The 17,629-nt window shown below is 47.0% G+C and overlaps 1 protein-coding gene across 5 annotated transcripts in view; it reads left to right on the top strand.

Moving 5' to 3' along the window:
• KCNAB2 (potassium voltage-gated channel subfamily A regulatory beta subunit 2) overlaps nt 1-17,629 on the top strand; it is a 100,394-nt gene that overhangs the window by 41,972 nt on the left and 40,793 nt on the right. The window contains exons 1-2 of one of the 5 annotated variants that reach the window (XM_033156563.1): nt 1,839-1,963; nt 10,415-10,653. The exons of 3 other annotated variants lie outside the window; for them this stretch is intronic. In XM_033156563.1, the coding sequence (XP_033012454.1) occupies nt 1,940-1,963; nt 10,415-10,653 (263 nt within the window). In that variant the 5' untranslated portion in view covers nt 1,839-1,939. Of the gene's footprint in view, nt 1-1,838; nt 1,964-10,414; nt 10,654-17,629 lie in introns of those variants that run through there. One more of the 5 variants, XM_033156565.1, reaches the window with a different exon arrangement.

Genomic DNA, 17,629 nt, shown 5'->3' with positions numbered 1-17,629 from the left:
GCCCCACATTGTTTGAAAGATTCCTGCATTGCAGGGGGTTGAGTTACATTGAGGTCCCCTCTGTGATTGAACCTGCGACATTCTGCATGTAAAGCAAGGGCTCTACCGTCTGAGCTATGGCGCTCCCCTTAAGAACAGAGAGCTGCTTTATGATTAGAAATACAACAAGGAAGGACATTGCTTTAAAAAAAAATAATCAAAAGGGAGGACAAAGATGGGTGATATTCTCATTCCCACAGAATCCACCACCTTTGCCATTCCCATGCCAGAGCTCATTAAAGCCAGAGAAATGGAAGCCTCTGGGGTTTTCTGTTTGAAGGAGGGGGCATTTTTGATGAATTGGAGGTCGGGTTTCAGCAGAACGCTGCTCTACCACCCCAGAGAGCCTCTGCCAGTCGGTGTAGATGGACCAATAGCCTGGCTTCACATGAGACATTTTCCTACTTCGCTTAAATCAGTGACCACCTAGTAACTGCATCGTGTGCAGCAGATCCATGGTTCAATCCTGGCATCTCCAGGTAGTGCCTCTCACCCTATAAATGAGTTAATGCAATGTATATATGGCTGCAGTTTTTGTAGGGCTAGGATTTTTTTAGTGGGGTTTTTGTAGGGCTAGTATTTTTTTAGTGGGGGTGGAAAATCTTCTCATGGGAGAGCTTGTCCATTGCTCCTCCAAAGTAGCTCCTTGCTTCTTCCCAGGGGAACATACCAAGCTTTTATATGATAAAGGAACAGGCTTGCCATTGGGTTTATAAACTATCTTCTTGACCCCTGTTGACGCCCCTATCTTCTATGACCCCTTGGTCACGCCACAGTGTGACATTCAAAAACAGTTTCTAAGATAGGAGGTAAATACCGCCCATCGTTATCAACCGTCACTTGACGACACATAGCTTAACATTTCAACCTAGGCCGCAAAAAAAATTTTTTTTGGGGGGGGATATGATCCAGGGTGTGCCTTAATCCCAAGAACTGTACCTGAGGGACCATCTCTCTCTGCCGAAAAGGGAAGGATTGCGGTGCATTTTCTGAGCAAACGGAATGCTTTCCAGAAGCCCTGGTTGCCAGTAGGCTTCCGCAGTGACTCCAGGTGGGGTCTGGCCAAGGCAGAAGAGAAAGGGTCTTTTCCTTCCTTTAATCTGGACAGTATGCTTCCGTTGATGCAGCCTAGAATCGCATACGCTTCACCACACTGTTGACTCATGTTAGCCTTGTGGTCTACCAAGACCCCTGAACCCTTTTTACGTGTCAAGCCAGCTATCCCCCATCCTATATTTATGCACCTGGTTATCCCTCTTTTAAGTGGAGAACCTTGCATTTGTCCCTGCTCAAATTCATTTTGTGCATTTTCTGATTACGGAATTTGCTGCCCCCCTGCAATGAGAAGGTTGAGTTTGACTAGCGCCAAAGTTTGCAGCTGCTTCTTTTAGCCAAGGTGACTTTCGCTCCATACTGTGGGGATCCGTCCCATCGTTGGCAAAGCTGCTCCTGACTTCTGGCTCTACCATGAGCAGGGAGAGAGACTTCTGGCCCATCCCGAGCCATCCATCAACCAGTCTCTCTGCCTCCATCGCCGCCGTGACAGCATCCGAGGCCTGGGAGGCACCTTCTCTCTGCACCTGACAGGTTTGCACGGAGAAGAAGTGAGTGATGGACGCCAGTCCTCATCAATCGGCTGCTTTCCCCAAATGCTTTTAGAACGAGAGGATCCTGAATAATTTAGCTCCCGTTTGGTAAAGGGGAGGTGGGGCGGGGTGGGAGAGAGATCCTTAATAGGCCTTAATGGATCTGCTGCTAAACATCTTTGACTCTGGAGAGACTTGCCTCAGTCCAGGATTGCTCTTGACGGCTGGCGTCGACACTCCCCTAATGAAAGCCCCGCCTGTGCGCTCGTTAAGAGCCCTCCGTGCAAAACCTAACGAGCTAGAACTTTTATTTAATGAGCAGGATTCCGAGAAACCGGGTGAGTTTGGGCGGACACCGGAGCGATGAGGGACCAGAGCGAGGGCAAGGCTTGTTGGAGGTTTCACTGTTTCGCAGGAGAGAGACTAGGAATCCTGGGGTCTTGATGGCGAGGAAGCCTTTGTTGGTGGGGGAAAGGGTGGCTGTTTCTTCCTTTAGGGCTTTGGCCACCCAGCATCCATTCAGAGAGATGGTTCCCCCAGGAGATTCTCCATCTTTCTCCGCTTGACACCAGGGCATCTTCTCCAGGAAGTTTTGCGGTTATTTAAATTTTGGGGATAGGGATGCAAAACTTTGGTGTTGGGTTTGTTTTTGTTTTTTGATAAGGATGAGGTGCTTGGAAGTTGAGGGCAGATGAGAGATTTCAGCGATGGTTGGATTTTTATTTTATTTTATTTTTTGCATCGTATGGTGAGACAGGTTCTAGCAAGGGCAGAGAGCCATGGTGAACTCCAGCCGGCCTCCATTGTAGATGGGATGGTTCTGTTCGCTTTTCCCAGTCTGAAGGTTAAAACACGGAAATGAAGTCCTGAGTTCAATGGGATTTGCTTATTAGCAAGCGTGCGCAGAGGATTGAACCCTTACAGAATCAGGAGGTTGTTGTTGTTGTTTCAGGGCAGCGGTGAGTTTTGATTTTAGAAAAGGAAGAAAGCAACCAACAGATACTGGTTTCAAATCATCCCTGAAATGGCTGAGGCTGTAGGTGTTCACTCCTAATTCCTTACTGTATTTTATTTTTTTTTAAGTATTCTTTGTGGTCCAGGGATGTCTCTGCGTGAAAATGGTATGTTATTTTCAGATCTGAGGTTGATTTCCCTTGAATTTCCTGTTTGTGCATTTATGTGGCTGTGCCTCGTTTTCCTTCCCTTTTTGCATATTATTTTAATTTAATTAATAAACCCTGCTATGCCGCACACTTAACATTCCAAAAGTCATTGCCCAGAATGCCCATAAACCTTTGACCGCATATGCAAGATTGGTTGCATACCTAGGAGTTGATGTCCTTGAGAGTTTCAAGAAAAATGAGCATAAAAGGGAATGGCCAGAATATTAGGCTGGAGAAAGCAGGGTTCTTGAACCCTGCCTGGAATTGAATCTTATTGTGTGGCCCCTGGAAGCTTAGGATCTCAACTTAATTTAGCTTTGTAGGTTGCTATGAGGATAATTTTACCACTTTGATCTTCTTGAAGGAAGGGCTTCCGTTGCACTCCCAAATCTCCCTTACTGACTGCTTGAATTGTAGAGTTGAAAGTGACCTCAGGTGTCATCTAGTCCAACCCCCCTGCAGCACAAGAATCACAGCTAAAGATTCATCCAGCTTCTGTTTAGAAACGTCCAAGGAAGGAGAATCCACCACTTTCTGCGGGAGTCCATTCCACTGTCAAACGGCTCTTTCCATCACTGAATTCTTCCTAAAGATTAGTCGGAATCTCCTTCCTTGTAATTTGAATCCATTGGTTCGGGTCCTAAGAAATAGGATTTTCCCATCTTTGTAACAGCCCTTTAGATATTTGACGATGGCTGTTGTATCTCTGTCTCTCACACACACACAGTCTTCTCTGGGCTAAACATCCCCAACTCCGTCAACCGTTCCTCAAAAGGCTTGGTTTCCAGAACATGGGCACCCTTCTCAGCACACCTTCCACATCTGTGATGCCCAAAACTGGACACAGATAGTCTACATGAGTCAGTCTAAACATGCACCAACTAGCACATCTTGCTGCATGCCCACTACACAGGCTCTATACCAGGGGTGGGTAACATTTTTCCTGCTAATGACCACATTCTCTTGGGAATATTCTATAGCAGGCCATATATAAGCAGTGGTTGGGGCCACCTTTCCTCTCATTCTTCCGTTCCCTGTTCTTTCTCTTTCTGATACCCCTCCAGAAGTCTAGAGCTGATTGCTTGCAAAGCACTTTTGAAATTAGGGTAAGGGCTGCATGCAACTCTAAGGCTGCAGAATACCAACCCTTGTCCGATATGCACTCTGATCCTCCCAGACGCTTGTGTGTAAATGACCAAGGGAGCAGGCAGAGACCCCATTTGAAATACTGTGTCCAGTTCTGGGCACCATGTCTAAGGAGCATATTGGCAGGCTGGAACATGTGCAGGCTGGAATGTTTTGCCTTGAGGAGAGGAAACTGGAGGGGGGGTGACAGGAGAGCCACCTTAAAATATCTAAACAGCTGTCACATAGAAGATGGAGAAAGCTTGTTTTCTTGTGGGTAGAACCCAAACCAATGGATTCCAATGACAAGAAAGGCGATTCCAACTAGACCTTAGGAAGAATTTTCTGCACGGAAAAGTCCTTTATTTTATCATCCTCCCACATTAAGCTTCAGTGATCGGAAGGGTTTTAGCTAACCAATTTGCCAGCTAATTGTTACAGTCTAGAGCTGCTTTCCCAGCTGGGGGGTGATTTATTTATTCCATTTATATTCCCACCTTTTCCCCTCCATGGAGCTCAAGGTGGCATACATGGTTCTCCCCCTGCTCAAAACAACCCTGTGAGGTAGGTTAGACTGAGGGGCAGTGACTGACCCAAGGTCTCCCAGTGAGCTCCATGTCCAAGCAAGTCCTGGTCTGTAACACTGACTCTCTGATTTGCCCCGATGGAGAAGCTGCCACTACCCCCTGTGCTTATCCAGGAGCAAGCCCCTTTGCACCTAGTGCGATTTACATGCCCCCAGCTTTCATTTCAGGGCCTCAGCTACCATAGCTTTGAGGGATGCTGGCTTAGAGCATCGGGGAAGAACATCTGTGGTTGATAGAAACCAGCTCCCTTCATCCCTGACAATTGGCCATGCTGGCCGATGGGAGCTGGAGCCCAACAACCACTGGAGGGCCACAGATAGTAGAATAGAATCGTAGAGTTGGAAGGGACCCCCAAAGGTCATCCAATCCAACCCCCTGAAATGCAGGAACATGACCCCCACCTCCACCCCTGTCTTAGAGGCTGTTTTGATCAGCAAGCCAGACTGTGAGCCACAAACGGGTCCAACATTTCTGTGTCCTGGGCCGCTGAGGTGGGGGCACGCCACTTGCAATATCTCCAGCCCTCCCCCAGGTTGCATTACAGAGGAATTGGATTGAGCAACCTCTCGCCATCCACTCCCCTTGGGACCAAAGAATCAGACTATAGAAAGAAGGCGAGTTCCCTTGCTGATATCAATGATCCCTTTAAAAACTGCAGTCTCAGCTACTCGAGTGCTGCCTTTATCGTCCTAAACTCAAGGATTTCAGTGCAATTGATTGGAAATGAAATTTCGCGGGGATCCTTCATTCCTCTTGAAGCCTAATGGGTATTGATCAAGCCCAGAGCATCCCCTTTTGATGGGGGCCAGGGATGCCCATTGGCGGGTCTTTCCAAGGTTCAGTGTGACAAAATTTGCACAGCGGCCTCTGGTGCAGTGAAGGGGCTTTGTTATCCCTGAACAAAGGAATGGGGAAGGAAAAGGACAGAAAGGGACATTTCCTTCCAGTCATTCATCCCTTCTCTCTCCCATTCTCTCTCTCTCTTTCTCTTTCTCTCTCTCTCTCTCTCTCTCTCTCTCTCACACACACACACACACAATGTCCACATACAATGGACTTAACCTCCTACAGTTAAAAATCACCTCAATAATACAGGTAATTGGAATCAAAATATTATTCAAACTACCAGTAATAATAATATGAATGACCGTGGATCTAAGATGATGATGATTAAATGAATTTCTGTTACTGAAAATAAAGGGCTGAAAGAACAAAGAAAACGAGGAGGAAAAAAAGTGTAGAAAATAAAATAAGAAAGAAAGGTATAGTATAATACGGCAAATACAATCAGTTACATTTCCATACATTAATATATAGATATATAACTAATTGTTGTTGTTGCTTAGTCATTTAGTCGTGTCCGACTCTTAGTGACCCCATGGACCAGAGCACGCCAGGCACTCCTGTCTTCCACTAATATTATAATAATAACAACAACTAATATTACAAAATATATGATATGATATGATATGATATGATATGATATCATATCATATCATATCATATCATAATATTATATTATATTAATAACTAATATTATTGTCCAGATGCACTGTCTAATTGACAGTGGATCTAAGTTGCAGGAACCAAGGATGTTGTCTTAATACTGAGTCAGATCATTTGGTCCATTTAGTTCAGTACAGTGACCAGCCCCAACTTTCTCTTTTTTTACCCAGTTCTCTTTTACAAGCCATCCAAGTCAATGGCCGCCCCTGCCACCTGTGGGAGCGAGTTCCGTAGTTTAACTCTGTGCTACGTGAAGAAGGATTTCTTTTATCTGTCCTGAATCTCCTGTCATTCAGCTACATTGGCTGTCCACAGATTCCTGTGTTATGAGAGAGGAAGAAAATATTTCCTCTGTCCACTTTCTCCATGCCATGCATTATTTCATAAACTCCTACCATGCTGTCTCTTACTCGCGTTTTCTCCAGAGTTCAGAATGCTGCATCCTTTCCTAGCAAGGGAATCACTCCATCCCCTCCTTGATCATTTTGGCAGGCCTTTTCTGAACAGAGCCCTGCTCCTCTGTCTCATCTCTCCTCCCTCCATTCGTAAAAAGCTGCCTCATGCTGAGCCAGACCAATACTCCACCTCACTTGTTATTGTCTTCACCAGTGTTTCCCAAACTCGGGTCTCCATCTGTTTTTGAACTACAATTCCCACCATCCCTGACTACCCGTCCTGCTAGCTAGGGACTATGGGAGTTGTAATCCAAAAACAGCTGGAGACCCAAATTTGGGAAACACTGGACACGTGACTGGCTGCAAAGGCTCTCCAGAATTTTAGGCAGGGAATCTTTTCCTACCTGGAGATGCCATTGAACCCAGACCCTTGTGCGTGCAAAGCAGTTGCTCTACCAGAGAGCTAGATTTCAGGGCACAATTTAGTTGAACCGTGCTCCTATCTGCTTCTAAAAGCAGTAGCTATGGTGGTAAAGGGCTCAAGTCCACTATAATCTGAGCAATGGTTACAGGTCCTCCTAGGGCCTGTACACAAGTTCACGACAGAGGTTACCGCACAAACCACCACATGTATGGTCACGCTCTTTCCCCATCTCCTTGCTTGGAGAAATGCAAAATACACCCAAAGCTCCAGAAATCTTTTTGGTGCCCTCTCCCACTGTTGGTGGTCTGGGGCAGCCAGCAAGACACCTTAGGCCAGGCATAGGCAAACTTGGCCCTCCAGATGTTTTGAGACTACAATTCCCATCACCCCTGACCACTGGTCCTGCTAGGTAGGGATCATGGGAATTGTAGGCCAAAAACATCTGGAGGGCCAAGTTTGCCTATGCCTGTCTTAGGCAGATGCAGACAGTGAAGAGAAAAACCCTGTGCCCTTATGTCTGTTGAGGGCAGGTGTTTCCTGGATCAGCACCAGCTGAAGGTCTGAGCCGCCTGGCAGGATCCGCTGCAGCTGAAAAGCTTGGCTTGGAAGGAGGAATGCAGCACCAAGGTTGGTGCAGAGAGATTATGAGAGCTTCTTTCTTGAAAATGTAGCCTGCTCAGTTGAGCGAGAAAACATTCATTTACAGTAGCTCTCCAGGTTTTGCTGGGGCTGGGAAGTGGAGGCCATTAACAGCTGGAGGACCACAGGATCCCCATCCCTGACCTATGAAACCTGCAGGTAGCAAGCACCAATTTTGAAGAGAGTAGGGCAGGCAGGATGAAGCAGCTGAGATCCCATGCATGCATCTTCTAAGAAGCAAAGAAGGTCCCCTCTGTTTCATCTCAAGCACCTGAGTAGGCCGTCTCTGGCTGTGAAGGTTCATTTTTGTCCTTGGGCGGGAAGATAGACCATGGTCCCTCAAGCACTGGGTGAAGCTTGGCTATTTAAGATGCTCCGATAAGTATTAAGCTGGAGTCTGGACTCAGGATCTGTCATGAAGATGAGAGGAGCCCTGCCGAGTCAGGCAAGTGGCCCATCTAACAGTATTCAAAATGCTGTCACGCCATAGATTTCTATAATGGCATTATGATAGTGGTGCTTTTATTTTCAGTTCGTCTCCTAAGAAATTTCTCTAGCATGGAATTTGCCCTTTTCCCACTGGGTCAACATCTTCATTGAGCTATCTGCTATGACCCCAAGGTCTCATTCCTGGTCCATCACCACCCTTTCAGCCCCCGGAGCATGTATGTGAAATTAAGATTATTAATTTTTGCCCTAACATGCCCTCCCTGGTTGGATGGAGATCTGTTGTATATTAATAAGGTTTGGAGGTTTTCAGGTCCCCATTTTAATCATTCATACACAGTAACCGTCTAAATCATTCATATTTTGTGTTGGTGCCATCTGCCCATTTCACCCTGAGATCCATTTCCTCATCTTTTTTCCCCCCATTCCGTAGTAGATAGTGCCAAGCTATTTAGAATCTTTTCGAAGGCTCTTTGTGTTTTGTTTTGTTTTGTTTTTTCCTGTGCTTCCTTCTTCCTCTTTTCATTTTTTCCCTCCTGCTCAGTCTCCTTGACTTTTGGCTACAACCCTTTCTCACCCATCCCCCAAAATGGGTCTGTGCTTCCTAAGAACGTAGTGGCGGTTCCTGTGCGACTCTGGTGTGATGCTGGATGAAGGCAGCAGGCTCAATGTGACCTTTAAAAACCCTCTTCTGGTTTCATAGAAGGATGCATTGTCGGTGTGTTGAACCTGTTGAGGATGGGGCTGGAAATCTTTGGGTCTGAACAACTTCTGTTGGTCAAAGAGTATGCAAGCTTGCCTTGATTTCCCAGTGTATCTCCAACAAGCATGGTTGGTGGTCAGCAATGATGGGTGTTGTAGTCCAGCAACTTTTCAGCCATGGGAAATGCATTGGCTTGTACACATTACCCTGGAGAGTAGGGGCTGGCATGGGAGCAGTGCCGGATTTATGTATAAGCTAAACAAGCTATAGCTTAGGGCATAGCTGTTAACTTTTCCCTTTTTTTAAGGGAAATTCCCTTATTCCGAATAGGATTCCTTGCAAGAAAAGGGAAAAGTTGACAGCTATGGCTTAGGGCCCCACTCTCTTGGGGCCCCCCAAAAAAAAATTAAAGGGAAAAAAACTGGATGTCCATTTCCAAAATATAAGATAAAAAACAAATAAAATAAAACCTACATACAGCAACAGTGTTTGGGTTGTGTAGGCTCCTATGATATAAGTAATGTTCCCTGCCTGCTAGCCTGCTCCCTAAAATATCACTGGTTTGCTCATTTCTATATATAGGGTGCCTACATTCTGCATGTGCAAATGGCTTTAGATACCTATTAGGTCCATAAATTACCACATAGCATATATTCAACTCAAAAATCAGCGACAATTTGTTGTTGACAAAGGACAGCTGGACATATAAAGGGCCCCATTACCTTCAGTAGCTTAGGGCTTCATCAAACCTAATTCTGGCCCTGCATAGGAGGCAGGTCAAGATTTTGAAAATCAAGGCCCGGCAATCGTAGTTGCCAACTCTAACTTCCCCTGGCTCTTCTGCCTTTAACAGCTGCTGTTTCTGCAGGCAGTAGCAGGTGACCATATTTGACCTCCCTGTAATTATTAAAGCAAAAGCAGGCCAGGGTTTCGTGATAGTTTTTCTGGTCAAGTTGGCAATGCTGGTGACTATTCCTCCGTTGCCAATCAAGAGTCAGAACCCTTTGGCTAAGATGTGTAGAAAAGGCAGTTCCCAACATTCTTTGTCATGCTTCAGAGTGACCAACAGAAAGATCTTGGGGACAATGTACTGCATAGGAAGCTGCATTAAACAGAGTGAGACCAATTGGTCCATCTAGCTCAGTGTTGTCTACACTGACTCAAAGCGGCTCTCCAGGATTTAAGTCAGGATTCTCTCCTAGACTTAGATGGAGATACCGGGGTTGAACTGCAATCTACAAGGGGGACCCATTTGTGTAGAGAGCATCACTTCTCACAGAAGAAAATGCAGGGGCAGGGGAGAGATAAATCACCCTTTGTTCTGCCTTTGCACCCAGCATCTGAGTCTTTGGGTTGTCCATTGCTCGAGATGTACTGTCAAATGATAGCTTAGGCCTACCTCCAGATGTTGGACTCCAACTCCCATCACTCCTTGCAGCAAGCACCACCAGGGATAACAGGAGCTGTTGTCCTACAACATCTGGAGTGCCACAGATGTTCCCTACCATACCTGCAGCAAACGTCCAGCGGCCCTGGTGCATTTAACTCCATTCCTATTTGTACGGGGCCCGGAGTTGGTTCGTTTTCCTTCCCAACCCGATAACGAACCCAGTTTGGTTCTGAAGCATGCATACTCTGTGGCCAACAGAGCAGGCTGGCTCCGTCAAAGCAATGTGAATCGGAGCCCAGCTAGGGGAGACAATTGCAGTGTCGGTGGCAGGTTGATTTGGCCCCTTTTGGAAAGGAAGCGAGTTTGGTTCACCTGAGCACGATTCCCTTTAACGCCTGGGAAATTCACAGATCCCCCCGTCAGGCAGCATCATGCTGTCCATGACGTACAGCGGGAGCCTCCGGAGCGTGGCCAGTAGGTGCCATTCAGAGTGGGGGCTGCACCAGATCCAGCAGACAGACACGGTGGAACTGCAGAGGCTCAGGGATGTCCGGGTGGCAGCCCAGGCCAGGATCAGGGAAGAGTTCCTGCGGATGCACGGGCTGTCCCTGGACGATTGCACAGCGCAAACGACCGGCATGAAGTATAGGTAAGCAAAAGGAACTTTCTCGAGGGAGCCAGCAGCATGCCAAGGGTGGGGGGGGGCTTCTTCTTGCAGGCCCTAGAGCAGTGGTGGCGAACCTATGGCACGGGTGCCAGAGTGGGCACACAGAGCCCTCTCTGTTGGCACGCGCCATCACGCCAGCAGTGCCGTTGTTTGGGGTTTTCAAATTGGCCAGCAGCTTCCCCCCACACCTCCTTGTGAGTAAACTGCTCCCACCCGGCCGGCAGCAGCTTAGAGGCAGTTTATCTCCCCAAAGCAGCTATATTCCTGCCTCCCTGCCCCCCACCCCCCGCCATTGGTGGGATTTTTTTACAGCCAGCAGACTGTAGTTCATGTGATTGGCTGCTTTGTCAAGGGTTTTCATTGATTGGTTGCTGCCTGCGATCCTTGAGACTATGTGTTGTTTCTGCTCCTTGTGCCATAGGAAGCGTTTATAATTCGTATGAGTGTTCTTCTCCCCCCCCCAAAAAACAACTGGGATCCAAGCCCCCCCACAAAAGCTCTGCTAGTCTTGGCAACCCCCTCCCCCCAAAAAACTCAGGGCAATGCCCCCCCCCCAAGCTCTATGTGTTGTTTCTGCTCCGCGTTTATAATGCGTGTGAGTGTTTTTTCTCCCCACCAAAAAAACTACTGTGATCCAAGCCCCTCAAAAAAGCTCTGGAAGTCTCGGCTACCCCCCTCCAAAAAAACCTCTGGAAATGTCCCCCCAAACTCTATGTGTTGTTTCTGCTCCGCGTGCCATAGGAAGCGTTTATAAGGCGTGTGAGTGTTTTTCTCCCCACCCAAAAAAAACAACTGTGTTCCAAGCCCCCCCCCCAACAACTCAGGGCAGCCCCCCCACTCATTTTATTACAGTATATTAATTATTATCCCATATTAAATTGCCGTGTTGGCACTTTGCGATAAATTAGTAGATTTTGGGTTGCAGTTTGGGCACTCGGTCTCCAAAAGGTTCGCCACCACTGCCCTAGAGCCTCACTCACAACTTCACAAGCTTCTAGGGGCCACGTGCAATGAAATAGTAATAATAATATTTCTATCCATCCTTTCTCCTAAGCTGGGATTCAAGGCAGTTTCCAACATTTAAAAGCAAAGTAGTTAAAAACAACAATTAAAATACATAATTTAGAACCAGCAATCAAAGAAAAGTGGTATCTTGGTACTCAAACAGCTCGGCTCCCGAACAAATTGACTCCCGAACGCAGCAAACCTGGAAGTAAGTGTTCCGGTTTCAGAACGTTTTTCGGAAGCTGAACGTCCGACGTGGCTTCTGCATGAGTGCAGGAAGCTCCTGCAGCCAGTCAGAAGCCGCGCCTTGGTTTTCAAATGGTTTCGGGAGTCGAACGGGCTCCCGGAATGGGTTAAGTTTGAGAATCAAGGTACCACTGTATAGCTTGCCCTTGCAGCAGCCTAATGAACAGCCATACCTGCTCCTAAGTGTCCAAAAGCCTCTCTGAACAGGAAGGTCTTAGCCCACCGGTGGAAGGATAATGGAGAGGGAGCCGGTCGGACCTCCCTTGGAAGGGAATTCCACAAACTGGGTGTTCAGCCACAGAAAAGGCACTTTCTCTCTCTTGTGTCACTACCAACCATGTCTCTGATGTCGATGGGACCAAGAGAAGGTGCTCCCCATCGGATCTCAGCACCCAAGGAGGCTTGTGTAGGGAGCTATAATCTTCCAGGTAGCCCTGGTAGCCTGGTCTCAAGCCATATATGTAACCATAAGTGAGTGGGAAAGGGCAAAAAAAGAGAAGGGTGGAGGGCTGGGCATGAAGGAGAGGACACCAGTTAGTGCAAAGGAAGAGTGCAGGGGAGGAGCTAAGGGATTATTTGACCTGGGCAGGAGGAGAGCACTGGCGGAGGAAGAGGGCGGGGGGAGCACCCCCTCTGGTGCCATGCCAGGTGGGTATCATCGCAGCCCCCCCCCGCGATGTGCACCGTGCACTGCCAGGATGCACGCTGCACACACCCCGCACCATGCGCCACACCCCCGCAGGCGGTGCGTCATGCCCTGGGACACACACCATGCCCCCGGGATACACGCCGGCCACATTCCCGCCTGTTCTCCACCCCGACCCCCCATGCCGGAGCATGCAGCTCCGCCACTGGAGGAACGTAAAAAAAAACCTCCTAAAGTGTCTCAGAAATAGCACATGCTACTATTCCACCTTTTTCTCCCTTCTATCAGACCACTTTTTTGAGGGGGGCGGGGATGAGGCTCTTCCAGCACCCCATGTTTTATAAACCTTCTGCATAGAATTTTATGGAATAAAGAATAAATGGAATGGAATGCCTCCTTGCACCACAGGGCCCTAGCCTTAGTCTTAAGATGCGCTTCTGATCTCCTGTGTTCTCCTTTTCTAATGCCTGTTGAAAGGCGTTGGGGAGATCCCAAAGGAATCTGGAGGCGGCATTTAGTCCGGACTCCGATCCACCAAGCTGATAGGCTAAGTTACTTGGTCAACCGCAGGAACTCACTGCCTGCCTTTTCTGGGTTCACGGTAGTCAAAAGGGCTGCCATCAAAATGCCGCTAGATGGCGCTCTCCTCCTTACACACCAGTGTGTCTGTGTAGGATTTGCTGCAGTAGGATTGAAATTTCTAGCAGCCAAGACTTCTTTTAGATCACAGCTTCCCAGGCTGTGGGGTCCAACCTGCAAGTGGGACACGCAGCCTGTGCAAGAGGTTCAGGGGCTTTATAAGTGAACCCCAAATGCCCTGCAGTCTGATGGTTGATGTGCTTCCATTCCCACAAAACTAAAAAAACGGTGAATAACTTCATCGGTACTATAAATATTTCAACAAATTCCACATGAATAGGGGCATTTTTTTTGCTTGCACACTTTGGGCAGCGGTTACGGAATAATAATAATAATAATAATAATAATAATAATAGTTTTATTGTTGATATCCCGCCCATCCGGCTGGGTTTCCCCAGCCACTCTGGGCAGCTTCCAGCAAAATAAATAGTTAAACCTGCAGCTGAAATGTACAAAACCAGCATCTGCCAAAAACCTTAAGCTCCGGAATTCACGTGACAATAATTTGGTTGGTCACCAAGAAAATCTGGACTTGTCGTACTCAAAAAGCTTGGGGACCACTGCTTTTGGTGGTGTCTTATGCGCATGGGAGATGGTTGTGCTGCAGGGCTTTAAGAACAACTCGGTGACTACGGGGGCAAGGCCCAATCCTGCGGCTGTATCTCTAAACATGATTCAGGGAAGGTCAGTCCCTGCCTGACCTAGATCACTAGAATGTTACCCCATCTCAGGGCACAGCCATCCAGTAGCTCTTGTTCCAAACTGGCCCAGGAAGGTGGAGTGACTCCCCTAAAAGGAAAGTTGCAGCATTAAGTTAGAGAAAAGGAGAGTAGGAGTAAGGCTTTTTATGATGCATTCAATGGAGAAAGTGGATAGATGAAAGTTCTCTCCCCGCCCCCTCAAAACACTAGAACTTGTGGACATCCAATGAACATTCAGGAGACAGACAAAAGGTAGCCCTTCATGCGTCACAGAGTTAAGCTAGAGCAGTGTTTTTCAACCACTGTTCCGTGGCACACTAGTGTGCCGCGAGATGTTGCCTGGTGTGCCGTGGGAAAAATTGTAAAATGACTTTATATATAGTCAATATAGGCACAGAGTTAAATTTTTTAACATTTTCTAATGGTGGTGTGCCTCGAGATTTTTTTCATGAAACAAGTGTGCCTTTGCCCAAAAAAGGTTGAAAAACACTGAGCTAGAGAACTCGCACCCACAGGAGGCTGTGAGGGCCACCAACCTCTAGATGGCTTTAAAAGAGGACTGGGCAGATTTATGGAGGAGAAGACAATTGATGGCTACTAGCCATGATGACTGTGCTCTGCCTCCGTGGTCAGAGGCAGCAATGCTTCTGAATAACCGTTGCCGGAAAGCACAGGAGAGGGAAATGCTCTTGTGGTTGGGTCCTGCTTGCAGGTTCCCCATTTGGTTGGCCACTGTGAGAAGAGGATGCTGGACTAGATGGGCCATTGGTCTGATGCAGCAGACTCTTCGTAGGTCCTTATGTCAACTGTTTCCACAGTTGGGCAGAGGGGGCTTAGAGAGCTAGAGTCCCCAACTCAATGTCCTTTGGATGCTCTGGACTAAATCTGTCATCCGTCCCAGTCAACCTGACCTATAGCCAGGGAGGATGATAGTCATAGTCCAGGGCATCATGTTGGCTCCCCTTGGCTTTGAGGTAAGCCTTACAAGATGCAGGAAACCCCTGATCGGATCTCTGCTTGAGGTGTGGGACATAATTGGATCCAGTCCATGGGACTGGGGGGGGGGGCAGGTATGAGAAATTTGGGTGGGCTACTTAAGACTGGGGAAACTGCATGGTGGGGCAGTGTGAGCACTGACGATATAGAATTTATTAGCTTTCCCATACATGACTGCAAAGATAATGTTTGTTTGAATAAGATGTGAACAAGGCAGCAGAAATATCAGGAACCTTAAGGGGGCGTTGTGGGGCTTCTTGCATAGATCCCTTCCCTGATGAGTACAACTAGACCAAATTAATGTGAAGCGAGACGCTTCTATGATTCTTTTTATTGATGCAAAAATCTGGATTTCCCAGGTGCAGAATTATTATTGTGAAATGCCCCAAAATTAAACAGTGATCGGTGTGAATTATCAGCAGAGTGGCTTAGAGAGAAAAGATTAACTAGCCTTCCTCGTGCATTGTCATTCTCTCCTCCCACCAGCTGATATATATGGATATAGGTAAAGATGTTTGCATGCATATCTATGTATAGATACATGTGTATACACACACACACACACATGCTTAAGAACATGGGAGGACCCTTGCAGCTTGATCAGAGTAAAGGCTCATTTACTCCAGCACCCGATTCCTATAGTGGTGAACTAGATGCCCCAGGTTGCATTCATATTGTAAATTTCCACATTGCGTTTAATCTGTCAAACAACATAAAAGCCGTTTCTGAAAATGGAATATAGTGCATAATCAGCGCTCATTTCAGGGAGTCCAGAGGGGGGGGGGGAAGAACCAATTTTTCTTAACCCAGAAAATCATGGCAATAAAGTGATGAAATTCGGGTTGCTATACTGGCATGCAGTTCTTTCCTGCCGTTTCCGTGGGGGAATCATGGAGGGAACACAGGCGTGCATGTAAGGAAAGGGGAGTGAATAGCAACGTTGTCCAAAGATGTTTGTTGTCATACCGCATACTTTGGTGTGAATTAAATTTAGCAAGACTTCTCGGTGTATCAGTCAGAAAGCCACAATTCCATAGCAGGCCACTGCAGTGTGAAAGGAATGTTAGAAAATGAGGCAGAAATTATAATGAGGAAAGCTAATGCAATAATCCCCACATCTGAAAACACCCCCAAAGGAAAACACACAAGCAGGAATGCAACAGTCCCAACTTGTGTTTCCCATGAACTAGCAATGCATTCTGCCTCTGATCCTCCAAGCAATACACATCCTTAGTGCCAAGTAGCCATTGATAGCTGTGTCCTCCAGAAGTCTGCCTAATCTCCTTTCAAAGCCATCAAATTGGGCAAACATTGCCACTACCACATCTTATGGTAAACAAATGCCTGAAATGGGATAATGGATTTAACTGAATGTGCCACTTTGCCCTTAAGAGAGCTCAATTTGGAGCATCACAGAGACAGGAAAAAAAAAACATCTCACCCACTGTGGAAGCCTTTTAGGAAACCAAAGTGTCCATAAACATCAAGAGATTTTGTGTAAATAGTTTGCTGGGTCTCTTCTCCTGAACAGAAACAGAGACACTCCTACTTGTGGGTTAGTGATTGGAGCAGGAAGGCTAGAAAAGCAAATCCCCGCTCTGAGGCTGCCAACCTGTGTGCGCTGACCCAGTGCAGCTTACATGTGGATTGGGTTGCACTGCGCATGGAGTGTTTTCACAGCTTTTGATCAGTGATGATTTGCACCTGGCAAAGCTGAATCCGAATCCCTTTACACCTGCAGCTTCTGTTTCCTAGCTGCAGCGCAGTCTTCCAAATTCCTTCCGTCACGGGAAGCATTGTCTTTATTTTCCGCTTTCATTTTCCACTGTCACTACAAAATGTCACACAAAAATGCAACTGCGTATGGAGGCTTCGGAGCATTTTGACTGTTCTCAGCAAACTCTGTATTATCCTGCATCGGTGCAGTATTGTTGCACAGGTGCAAGTAAATCTGAAAGTGGACTCGGTGTGCCCTATTTGACAATTGCCTTGTGCACCCACACTGGCACTTTCAGAAAGTTACAGAAAAATTAATGATAATAAAGTTAATTCTAGTCTGGCTTTTCCATGAGCCAGAGATAGAACTAGGAGCTGAGTCTCAAGAGCAGGTACTGCAGTTACCTCCAGAGTCTTATGCCTCAGCCAAACGTCTTCCGTTGAGCTTATTGTAGGCATTACAATACCATCCTTAAATAGAAGGGTCCACATGCCTGCTGACTTGGTTATTAAAGATCCAAGATAAAGGAGGGCTTCTTCTTGGTAACAAAGCTTTCCCCTTTTTCTCATCTAGATTAGAGACCTTGTTAAGCAAGGCCCTTTGTTATTGCTGGCATGGCAGGTAAAAGGAATCAGCCAGGACCTGAGTAGAGTCAGGGCTTTGGGTTCTCCCTCTCCAAAGGCTCATCTGCCCTGGTTGGAAACTGCTAGAACAGCATGCCAGGCTAGATGGGCCTTTGGCCTGATCCAGCAAGCTCTTCTGATTTTCTTAGGACAGTAATGCTTCTGAATACCAGTTGCTGGAAGCCACAGGAAGGCAGAGTGCTTGTGGACGTCCCCATTGGGGCATCTGGTTGGCCACTGTGAGAACAGGATGCTGGACTAGATGCATCCTTGGCCTGATCCAACCTCTTCTGTCCTGTCGTTTTCATTCTTCCTCCATCAGCCAGCCTGCACATGGACTGTGCAATAATAATTCATGAAGATTTGCAAGTGCACTGTTGAACTC

Source organism: Lacerta agilis, chromosome 8, assembly GCF_009819535.1.
Source record: "Lacerta agilis isolate rLacAgi1 chromosome 8, rLacAgi1.pri, whole genome shotgun sequence".
In the NCBI taxonomy this organism is placed as follows: domain Eukaryota; kingdom Metazoa; phylum Chordata; class Lepidosauria; order Squamata; family Lacertidae; genus Lacerta; species Lacerta agilis.
Note: the sequence above shows the minus strand (reverse complement) of the source record. Positions and strands in the feature narration are given on the sequence as shown.